General features: G+C 42.0%; 1 protein-coding gene across 1 annotated transcript in view; it reads right to left on the bottom strand.

Moving 5' to 3' along the window:
• Positions 1-12,156, bottom strand: part of Arhgap20 (Rho GTPase activating protein 20) — an 89,904-nt gene that overhangs the window by 20,707 nt on the left and 57,041 nt on the right. The window contains exons 6-9 of the mRNA XM_041638505.1: positions 11,245-11,329; positions 8,633-8,710; positions 5,681-5,747; positions 2,861-3,049 (exon numbers count right to left, since the gene is read on the bottom strand). Of these exons, the coding sequence (XP_041494439.1) occupies positions 2,861-3,049; positions 5,681-5,747; positions 8,633-8,710; positions 11,245-11,329 (419 nt within the window). The remainder of the gene's footprint in view (positions 1-2,860; positions 3,050-5,680; positions 5,748-8,632; positions 8,711-11,244; positions 11,330-12,156) is intronic.

The raw sequence follows: 12,156 nt of genomic DNA, 5'->3' as shown, positions 1-12,156 counted from the left end.
CCTCAGAGAGGGTAAGGCTTTCCTGGGAAGTCAACTTAAGTCTGTTCCATCACCTCATTGAGGCAGAACCAACCTCCCTGCCCCCCACCCCGTGTCTAAGCTGAGCAAGGTATCTCTCCATAGAAAGTGGGCTCCACACAGTCAGTTCATGCATTAGTGGCTCCACACACTACCCAAGCCACACCATTGTCACCTGCATTCATGGGGCCTAGTTTGGTCCTGTGCAGGTTCCCCAGTTGTCAGTCCGGAGTCAGTGAGCTCGCATTAACTTCGGCCAGTATACTTTTATAATGGCATAAGTATTTAGCAAAACTTAGCTATGTGAAATGTTTTAAGATGAGACATAAAAGTTCCATTATAGATAAGAATATTTGCATTCAACTTCTATGATTAGGTCAAGAACTGCAAATCCCAAATAAGCAAAATGATATGTCTTCCCTCTGAAATTTAATTCTTCTCATTGGCAGACACTGTGTTTGATTAGATTTTGAATTTAGATTTTTAATTCTACCAATATGAAATTTGTGTAAATTAGTTTTTCTCACATAGCATCCAAATAATTTTCTCATCATGCTCTATTAAATAGATTACAGGCACATAATTTCAGAACTTCACTGTCAATACTCTGTATGGCCAAAACAAGGCCCCTTACAGAAGAAGCCAGAGACTTCCTAAGCAGCACTTCATGAAATCCCTACTCACACAACACCCAAATCTATACATGGAAGTGCACTTGCTGTTGGTAGCTGCAGAGGAGGTGATGTGGGTGCCTTGGGAGCATGTACTTTAGTTGTTCTCTCCCTCACCTGGGTACCCTGAGCATAGGTGGTGCAAGTACGCTCTTCCAAAAAAACAAAAGAATGCAGGCCAATGGACAGAGTAGATGAAAAACCTTAGGAACTACTCTAAGGAAGAAAAACACTGGAAAACCATGAGTTTAAAGGCAGGAGTGGCAGCATATTCTCCTTCGCTCAGTTTTAAATTCATCTATAAGAGAGCCATTCCCACGCCCATGCGGTCAGCAGGTATTTACTGAGGACTAAGATGCTCCAGGGGCTGGGATGGAGACCAATACCTGGCCTTGTTTTAGTGGGTGACTCAATATCTCCAAAGCAGCCCCTCAGAATGACCCAAAGACGTGCCCATACAGCCTTAGGATGCCAGACTTAGTTTACCATTGCAGGAGAGAAAATGATGACCGATTAGAATTTAAGCATGTTTGCACGGCTGGCGTTGGTGAGATCAACCCCTGCTGTCTGATCTGCCAGGCCATCAGCAGACAACAGCAAGGTTCACTTGTGTGTGGAGATGTGTAAAAACCAGGTGATTCAGATGGCCCAGCCCATATGAGAGCCTGTCTGACTTTGGTTATTAATGATTCCAAGCTGCCCTTCTGCTGTTCGATTTCTTCAGAGTGCTCAGCAGTCATCTAGAGATGCAACTGCACTAGGTATGTGGAAAGGTGGGAAGCGTAAAGGAGCTGAGGTCTTCCTCAAGACAGATTGTGATGAGCATGGGGTTCAGGTCATGTACGCATACAGAAGCACACATACGTGGGGATATGGTGAAAGTGGTAGACTCGTAGGTGAGGGGAGGAGTTGGCTTGGTAGGCCAGTGGAAGGAGGAATATGGGCTTAGAGATAGGGAAGACAGGACGAGCAAACAACAGAATAAGAGAACAGTTACACACTTTTTAGCCCAATAAAACAGAACTTGGGTTCAGACTGAGTTTGTACCTGATGACTGCAATTATTTTAGAAACTTATAGGTGTTTTAGTATGAGAAAAATCAAAGAATTTAAACATATTAGAGGCGGTCTCAACTGAAAAGACCGTCACAAAGCATATTAACACTAAAAGCAAGGAGAACCTTTATAATGAGTGCTGATTTGTTACTTCCCTCTAAGTTTGGATAACTGAACACACATTTCTCCTTAAAGTAGGGTCAGAAATGGAGAGAAGTGAAAAGGCGCATTTTCCCCAGGCTGCAGGAACTGGAACACAGATGAAGAGTTTCATCTGGCACTCAGCTGATGCCAATAATCTGTCATGAGGAAGGAGGGTGGCCTCTGATCTCTCGAGGTCCATGCCTTCTCTTTAAATCTCTTACTCCTCGAGTCTGTTCATTTGCAGAAGGCAAGTCACTATTCACTGGGCCAGCTGACAAAGGCAGACATAGAAGTACACTATCAATTTCCTATCACACTTATACTTTTGGGTTTCAATTTTCTTTTGTTTCTCTATACAGTCTTGCTTCAGACTGAGAGCGTTAGTGCAAGCTTGGGTCAGGGCAAACTATAATGCCCTTCTGTTGAACATCACAGTTACCATAATACAGCCTTTATTATGGGGTAGCAACGAGACAGCTATGTTCACAGGGAATTCATGTCAGATTAGCAGACTAAGGGGGAGACCTCGGGAGAAATCATATTAGTCTTCACATAGTTATTGGGCTCAAGATCCCAGCCAGGGCATCACACTCTTCTGACACCCATCACGGACAGGCTCCCTTTTATAATGTGATCATTTAGGGGGAACACAGAGGAGTGTATTACAGTACAAAGAAGGCATTGATGCACCTGCAGCATCGCCTGGGCCTTTGACTGCAATGGGCATAAGGTTAAAGGGGAAAGGCTGGCAAGCGAAGAGGGGACAGATGATTTCCCCTTGTTTCTGAGTGTGAGCCAGCAGGGCCTATGCTCAGTTATAGACTCCGCTTCCAAGATCCTGTCTTTTCTTTGAAAACCCGCACTTGTAAGTTCATCCGGGTGAAGTCGGGTCTTTGCCTTTGTACTAAATCTGTGTTCAGGAATGCAAGCTTTTGCTGAAAGAGGGTTCTATGAAGGAGGGGGGCAACTCACCGCTCAGTTGCTGGGCTGTCGCCAGGCGGCTGGGTTTCAAGATGAACTGGCACTGCATCTCCCGTGGCAGCTGTTCCATGAGGAAAGGCTCCTGGAGCTGGGATGGGGTGGCTGAGTCTTTGGATCCTTGTGTCAGGAGGGCAGTGTCTCGGAGATGGCTCATTTTAATTCCATAAGGGTACTCATGTCCTACAAAGAGGGAGACCAAATGCAGACTTCAGGCCGACTGAGTACCACCAGCAAGTGCTGCAAGCTGGAGTGAACAGTCATTTACACCTGGGACATCCGGAATAAAGAGTCCTTTTGTTCAATGAAAGATCCATGTGCCTGCTCTATAACGGGGCCTCTGCCTAGTGCAGGTGGCTCTGCCGAATCAGAGTGGCTGTCTCACAGCAGCTGAATGGTGAGAGGAGGAAAAAAATCTTCAAAGAACCCTTAGAAGGACTGCAGACATCAGTTTATGAATTGCATAGTTGACCTTCTCTAGGTTTGCATCTAAGATTATTTAAGAGTGTCTTATTTTCTCCCTTGACACCAAAGGGTCTGTAAATCTTTAGTGATCTGTATTCTAAGTTCATGGTGGACAATATTTGCCTTGGCTGTCATACAAGCACTGTATAGCTCAAACAAGGAAACACTAGTTGGTAACATTATGTTTGAAAATAGTGACAAAGATGCCTGTCTGGTAAGGGTCACTACAACCTAACAATGGAGCTGTGAGCTGCCCCCTTCATTGTATTCCTGAACACAAAAATAAAGGTATGGTGGCTCATGACTGAAATTCAACACTTGGGAAGCCAAACAGGAGAATCACTGCAGTTGAGACCAGTCTGGGTGCTCTAGTGAGTGCAAGACAGGACCTGAGCTACCAAGGCCATGTCTCAAAACAAAACAACAAGACCACACCCCAATCTCCCAAAGATCCAAAGATTCATCTGATTATTATCTAGCACATCTGTGTGGGAGCCATTTTTCTTTCTTTCCTCCCTCCCTCCTTCCCTCTCTCTCTCCCTTCCTCCCTCTCTTTCTTTTTGGTTTTTGGAGACGGCGTTTCTCTGTAGCTTTGGAGCCAGTTCTGGAACTTGCTATGTAGACCAGGCTGGCCTCGAACTCACAGAGATCCACCTGTCTCTGCCTCCTGAGTGCTGGGATTAAGGGAGTGCACCACCACTGCCTGGCAGGGGCCGTTTTCTTATTCTGTTAGTTAGATGATTAGTTGTTTCCAGTCCTGGGACTAGTGCCTCTGAATTATTTCTCTTTGAGGTTAGTGTTCATAGGCAACAGTCAAAAGAACTGTACTAGCTTCAGAATACAGATGCGGCAACGAACTTACAAACTAAGGAAAAATCAACCTTGCACATCTGACCATGACCTGAGTTTTGTTGGTTAGACTCCCAGTAAACTCACTGCTGTGGTATAATCCTTCAATCCTGCCATGATATAGATCGTTTAAGCAAAGATAGTACATTGTCACCTATAATCACTGAATGGAATTCAGCAATCCCTTCCTTGGCACCTGACACAGGTATACAAGGCAGGTATGATACTGACATTTAGACATTACAGCAACCTCCAGAGACTAAGGCAGGACGACCCCTATAACAGCAATACTACAAAACCAGTCTACAGGAGTGATCACCAACTAATGTACATGGCTTTGTAAATGATATTAGCAAAAGTTTGCAATGACATCGTGTAGAGTTGTAGTACTCAGTGAAGTTTCAAGTGGCTCTATGCCTAAAATACCACCTATTTAGTTCTAACTTAATAAAATTATTTTAAATATTTATTTTGTTTTTAAAATAACATTTTATTGTTGCTTATTCATTCTTGCATGTATGATAACATTTAAAAGCAAACCAGTCTGAGGGAGTCAGTTTTACCCTCAGCATGCATGGTGGCTTCCTATTACCTGCATGTCAGAGTACACAAACATTTCATAGAAAAGTTTGGTTTTAACTACTCACACCACTTGAAGTGCTCACCCATTCAGGAGTGACCTTGCTGACAAAGGACGGAACAAAATGATGCGCACAACACACATTGCACAGGATCCCACAAGCAGAGAGTGATTTATTGTTAGAGGACTCAAATGGATACCAGACCTTATTTTAATTGCACTATTTGTTAGAGAGAATTTACTAACCAATAAATATTTTCAAATCAATAGCTGAAATAAGGTAAGTTATAATCTACGTATTAATGGTTCCTCAGAAAGTGGGGCTTTGAATTTCAGGCTAGCCTGGACTACATAGTGAGGCATTGTTTCATCTCATAGGCAAAAAAAAAAAAAAGAATCCTAAAAACAAATGGAAATTTGGCTAAAGAGCTAGTAAAGGGGATTACTAGTTAGCTGGTAAACTAGCCAATGAAGACTTTAGAAGTTAAAGTGGGTTAGTGTCACTTTCTTTGTGGTGCTAAGGGAATTCTGGGACAGAGCAGATGTTACATGCTCGGGGATGGGTGACAATGCCCCACTATACCACACACAGTACTCTGTATAGAGGCAGCCTTGTCATCAGAGCAGGGGCAGGAATGACAACAGGCAACCCAAGCCTCTGAAAAACAAATCAAGAGGAATTCCAGTGGACACTCTTCTCTCACAGGGAAGAAACCCCCAATAAAAGGCTTGGCAAGATCTGCTCATAAAGTGAACAGGCCAAGAGGAAAATATATGTTTCCCAACTACAGTCCTTAGCAGCCCGAGAGAAAAGATCCCATTGTCTAGCTCATAGTAAACCCATGATAGAGTAACATTTAGGCTTGAGATTATAGAGCAAAGGAACCACGCTGCCGCCTTAGACTGTGACCGGCACTCACCGATAAGTGGGTACGGAGCTGCTTCTTTTCCTGAATTCACCCACAGCTGGTAATCTCTCTCGGAACCCTTGGGATCAAGAAACACCAAAACAAATCTTACATTAGGTACTTGAATGGCGAGAGTTTGGGCATTTTATGTTATTTAGATTCATGGGGTACATATGGTTTGGGGGATAGTAGTGCTTATTCCTACAGTCAAATCCTACTCTATTCAAAAACAGGATCCATCACTAGTGGTCCTCCCGTGCCCACAACCCCTGTGTTGACCTAGGACCCCACAAACTGCAATGGAATTAGACCCTTCCTACCAGTGGTCCACAGAGTGTGACAGCCTAAGCAAGCCCTTCCACCAAGGGTGCTACATTTCCTGGTTCTACAAGGCTGATCCTGTCTTCTGAGATTCTCAGATGGTCTCAGAGAATAGCATCCAATGTGTCCCTGCAAGACAACCTTCTTACCCAGAAAACCATAAACATGGTTGTCTGTGAGACTAAAGTCAGGTCACAGAGGCCAGTGTTTAACCCAGTGGCTTCTGAGCAGGAGAATAACCAAGAGGTTTTCTGGAGGTGGATAGCTAGTTGCATTGACTTCAGTTTGAACAACTCCATCCAGTCCTGGGGACAGAAAGGATAAGAATTCTCTCTAGAGAACAGGCCCAGTCATGGAAAACAGTAAAATCATTCACTAGTGATTTATAATCCAACAATACTATAAATCCCTCTTGAAAAAAAAAAAGGATACTATGTGGACTTTGTTGAATCCTTCAGGAGAACAAGGCAAAATTCTCACGTGCAACTAGAATAGAGGTACCCAAGTCTATTGTAAGCATTTCATTGCAACTTTATTAACTTGCAAATTTAACTTGTAACTAAGTTAAAGTCCTGGCCTTAGTGTTCTTAGGGTCTTGGCTATTGTATATACCATACATTGCTCCTGGCCACAAGTACATGCACACACAGAAGAGGAACAATCTAAAAAAAATCAAATTTTAGGCAATGTCAGAAACATTGCATGCTATATCTTAGAATGGGTATAATAAAATAATCTCAGTTACTAATTACATTTTTTTTGGTATGAACAATCAGATTTTAAAGGAGAAAACTGAGAAAATGCACCATCAAGTAGTTAATATTCCTTCTTAACTTAAAATTGTGCACTCTCTTCCAAAATATGATTATGTAGGTTAGAAATCAATGTTGAAATACCAACTTTATCCAGTGCATATAAAATTTAATTACATTTTAACTATATTACTAAGTCTTACTGTTCATTTTTTTTTGTTTGTTTTTCGAGACAGGGTTTCTCTGTAGCTTTGGTGCCTGTCCCGGAACTAGCTCTTGTAGACCAGGCTGGTCTCGAACTCCCAGAGGTCCACCTGCCTCTGCCTCCCGAGTGCTGGGATTAAAGTCGTGCGCCACCACCACCCGGCTACTGTTCATATTTTTTAGTCCCAAATTTTGGTTGCCTTGAATCATTATGTGATGTGGGATTCCTCTCTGTATGCTTTGAATATGTTTTATTACCATTGGTTATTAAAAAGTCTGCTTTGGCCTATGGCAGGGCAGAATATAGCAAGGCGGGAAATTCAAGCAGAAATAGAGGGAGAAAGAAGGTGGAGTCAGGCAGGCACCATATACCCACCAGAGAAGCAAGAGGTAATAAACCACAAGCCTCATGGTAAAATATAAAATAATAGAAATGGGTTAATTTAAGATATAAGAGCTAGCTAGAAATATGCCTGAGCCATCAGCCAAACAGTGTTGCAATTAATATAGTGTCTGTGTGATTATGCAGGTCTGGGTGGCTGGGAAATGAAAAAGTAGTCTCCTTTTATAATTATGGGCTTAGTAGTCTGGGTAAGAGCAAATCTAAAACAAGTAGTAATATGATGTCTTAAGTGTAGCATGTCATAATAAAGTTTTAAAAATGTATCACATTTATTGTGTGCACACAAATGTGCGAGGGCACTCACACTAGAGCAGTGTGCCAACAAACATGGATGCCAGAGGATAACTTCCAGGGGTGAATGCTCTCTTCCTCCCAAGAGGGTCTTGGGGATGGAACTCTGGTCATCAGGCTCAGCAGCGAGCAACTTTGCAGCTGAGCCTCCTGATGGCTTATATCATAGTACATTTACAAATAAAGCCCCACAGTTAACAGAGGAACTTTCCATGGGGTGCTGGCAGGGGTAGGGGCAAAGGGAGGAGCTCTCTAGTTCTCCCTGATCTCATTTTCAGTATTCTGACTGTTCCTACTAACAACGTTCACAACTCACCCCAAAAACCTAAGGGTCAGGTTCAAAGTGAGACAGACCAACATGGTCAGCTCAGTAATGCTCTTCAAATCTATGACAGAATTCAAAGCTGTGCTTTTATTTACTAATTCTTAAGAGGAAACAGCTGTCATCCTTAGGACTTGAAGCCAGTCAGCACAAAAGCTATGACAGAGCAAAACCTCGGGAACTGGTAATCATCTGGGGATTGAGTCTTAGGATAAGAGTAGCATCACAAGATCAAGGAAGTGATGGACAGTGGAACAGAGGTAAGGGAGTAAAGGAAGTTACAACTTTCCTATGAACCTTTCACCAAAATTTTTGTGTATGTATGCAGGACCTGTGATAAAAATATATATGATTACTCTAAAATTCTACTTTAACCATGATGGTCTTCAGGTCTCAGAGGTGTTAAGATAGACCAGTTTCCATATTCATGATAACATACAAGTTTTCCTGCTTTTACATTGGGGGCAAAGGTAACTTTTTTATTGGTTGTATCATGATGGAAGGGATCATACTTACATCTAATTTACTAAACCTTATTTTGAATACAAAATACCAAAGTTTAAAAGAGTATCTAGGTGGTGGATGCAAAGGAATCAAATGCTCTAGGCCAACTTAAGCTACACAGTAAGACCATGTTATATAAAGAAAAAAATCTGGCAGGAGTAACTTACAGTTATCCCCAACATTTGTAGTGACATGTTGATAACTTCATTCGCTGTGTCTGAGTTCATTACTGTTATGGTTTTGAACTGTGGAGGGAAAATACAGACACAAATGAAGAGTTCCCAGCTGGTGAACAGATCACTGTCAGGCGATTACCCAAAGGTGGACGCTGATCTCCCGTGGACAGAGTGGAGCACAAAGCCTCCGAAGAACCACGTTCGTTCTCTGGTACATTATGGCCATGAATAACTTAATCCTTTCTCTGAAAGGATGTGGCCCATAAAATAAAAGTGCTTCAGAAAGCTCCATCAGAGAATGTGAACCCCACTCCTAGCCTTATACACACACATACACACCACCAAGGATATTCCTTTGTTGTGTCGCTACAAGGGGATTTCTACAGCCCAGTGGGAATAGTCGCAGGGACAGAGCTGAACCTCCTCCTGTTGAGTGCTGTTTTCATAGTATGGCTTCCATTTACTCTATTTTTGGTATGAAATCAGTTAAGGAGAGGCCAGGATGGGAACTACTTACTAAAAGGATTTAAGATGTGTTGAATAAGAACTTCCTAAGTGTTTGGCACTGGAGCTACTGTGGTTTGCAGTGCTACAGTCCTCTGATGGCTTAAAACAGATGAGCCCACGAAAAAGCCAAGGTGCTAGGAAACCCATTCTGCCAACTGGATAGGGCCATATACTGTAGTTCTCCACTAACAGAAAGACATCTGAGATGAAGAAGAGAGAAACCAACTACAGCATCAACAACCAGAAAGTGCACTGGACTCCAAAAGGCTCACATACAATGCAAACTATTGAAAATCAGCTTGGCCACACACTTAAGAACATATGAAAATTATTAGAAAAAACTAGCAAGTAGTGCTCTGGCCCTTGACACAGGGCTTATTTACACGGTGCAAATAAGTTGCATAAGTGCAAATAAAACAACATAAAAGAGAAAAGGTGAGATCCACTGATATTTATCACTTGTCTGTCTGCGACAGATTTTTCAGCTATCAATTATCTGATAGAACAGACTATAATTCAACCAGTTTTTTGAAAAACATGTACACAGATTCCATGAGTTTCTTTTACTTCCAAAGATTATACGAAAAGGCTTTAGAGTCTAAAAGGGAGGATTGGGAAGACCCAATGGCTGGCATCTACCAGAGTGGCAGAAAAATGGCACAAGCCAGGCTTCAATCTAAAACAGCATTTAGAAAAGTCTCTGCTGCCCCTCCCCAAGTTTCAAAATCCAACCACTCAATTTAAGAAACTCTGTCATAAATTCTTTTACATAGCAAAGTGCTCATGTTCCTGTGTAGCTAGTGTCTCAGGCGATTGTTTTCATGTTGGGTACATGTATACTCAGCACAGTAGTCACGGGAGTGCATCTCCCTGCAGCCTTTCTGGGGCACAGAAAAAACAGCATACCATGATTCTTGCCTAGCGAAATATGAAATAGACAAAACTAAAAATGTGTTGAGTTTAGCGGAATTCATCCATGAATTACATACAACTTAAGGCTAAGAATAAAAGCATTACTTCCATGAACGCATTCCTACTGGGGGTTCACTCTTGATGTGTGAGTCCTAACAGAGACTCTATGCTGACACCATGCAGGGAAGAACCTGAGAATATCATTGTACCTTGACTTACCCAGGACTACATCTCGAATCTTTTATTCAAAAATGAGTGGGACATCAGTTGTTTAAACATGTTATTTTCTATACTTAAATGTGATAAATAATGTAACCAATCATATCAAAGCAAGCAGAAACACATGAGGGCTTTTGCTTGTTTTGTTTTTGATTTCTCTATTTTCCTGGAGGAGATCTGGGGTTTCTTAGTCCTAAGATTTGAGTATATCCTTTAAGCAGTGAGAACTGGCCCTTAAGAGTTGGGCAGAATGTTTGTCTAACTTTCGTTTGTTTGACTAAAACAGAACCCTCCCAAACTACATTGCATGCCCACAGTGACTGTGACCAAGAGTTACCATGTAGTATTACAGTCCACAACATCACGAAAAGACAAGTTCCCATCTTGTTCATGATTGATAATGGCTTGGCTCTTATGTTACAATTTCAGCCAACAACGAATACATAACTGAGGCTAACAACTTGATGTTATATATCATAAAAACAGGGCGATCCCGAGATAATGTCACCTCTATCTGATCCAGTTCTTAATCTCAGGGTTTTAATTCATAAGAATTCAGAGAACGAGTTTTCAAAACCACCCAACTGAAGTGACAACTTGGAAGAACTACTTAATAACAAATGCCTCCTGTGGGGTCACTACAAGCTCCAGCAGCTGCTCCTGAGAGGACCCAGACACATACTCATAGCATGAGAAGAGATGTCTGACAAGCATCTAGCCAAGGGAGAATGTTAAATAAATACTGCAGTTAATTTGAACTTTTCTTTCTTCATTCTCTCTAGCATTTGCTTTTCACGCATATAAGACACACCTAGATGTACAAAAATCCTACCATGGTCCTTCCAAATGCCTGCCTTCTGTAGCACACACAGTTTGTCAGCCTGCCTGCTCTTTTTCTTCATCCACAATGCTTACTATCTGATTCAGGGACCTGGAATTTAATTTTCTGGCTCAGAAACACTTACGTAGGCACAGTTCCCAATGTCCTTGGCGAAGATTTTGAGGGGAATGCTCTTCGGATAGTCCTTCTCTTTTTCAAGACTGATGTATCTAATGAAATGAAACAATCGAAAACACTGAGTCAGATGGGATTCACTAATGATTCATAAAAAAAATCAACCTATTTTGATAATATTGTCAATATACTTTTATGCTCTTTTGTGGAGTGAAAGGAAGGACATATGAAAGACTCAGCACAATCAGATTATATGATAGGCTGAAAGAGAATTTTCACCCAGGTCATTAGGCATGGGCCCCAAAACAATGGGACATCCATGACAAGGTGTTGGAGGCACACCAGGGAGAGGTACCTCTGAGTGATGGTTTGTCCTTCCAGCCTTCCTTCCTCCTCTGAGCAGGTCTGCACCTTGCTGGGGAGTTCCTGACTACATGCTACTACTGTACAATGAATTCCTTTCTCATTTTGCTGCCTGGCGTGGTGTAAATCTTGAGTATCCTATGGCGTCGAATGAGGGGAGGGAAAAGGAAGAAGGGAAGAACTTCGCCTCTAACTGATAAACCCACATTGGCCATTTTATTTGGTATAGTCAAAGGTAGGGATAATAACCAATTTTTGAGATTCTTTGAATAAAACTTGCAAATATGAGGCATTAAAATCCACTCTGAAGAAATGACTACCTCCAGTTGGCAGCCTGGAGCCTGCACAGAGAGAAGTCATCAGCGATTCATTTCTTTCTAATGTGCTCTAATATGTGACCCTTGTGTTCCCCTTCCTAGAAAGAAGTCCTTGTAATGAGAGAATGCTATTTACAGTATGTTCTAGCGGGTGCACAACCTGAACAATAGATTATTTTGCAGATAAATGTCAATCTCCATTAAAGAGAAGAAGGGGCATCATCAGGGTCCATCTCCGTAGT

Source organism: Microtus oregoni, unplaced genomic scaffold (genome assembly GCF_018167655.1).
Source record: "Microtus oregoni isolate MIOR12 unplaced genomic scaffold, Mior012 000055F_ref0000237, whole genome shotgun sequence".
Classification (NCBI taxonomy): Eukaryota; Metazoa; Chordata; class Mammalia; order Rodentia; family Cricetidae; genus Microtus; species Microtus oregoni.
The sequence above is the reverse complement of the archived record's forward strand: the minus strand, read 5'-3'. Positions and strand labels throughout refer to the sequence as shown.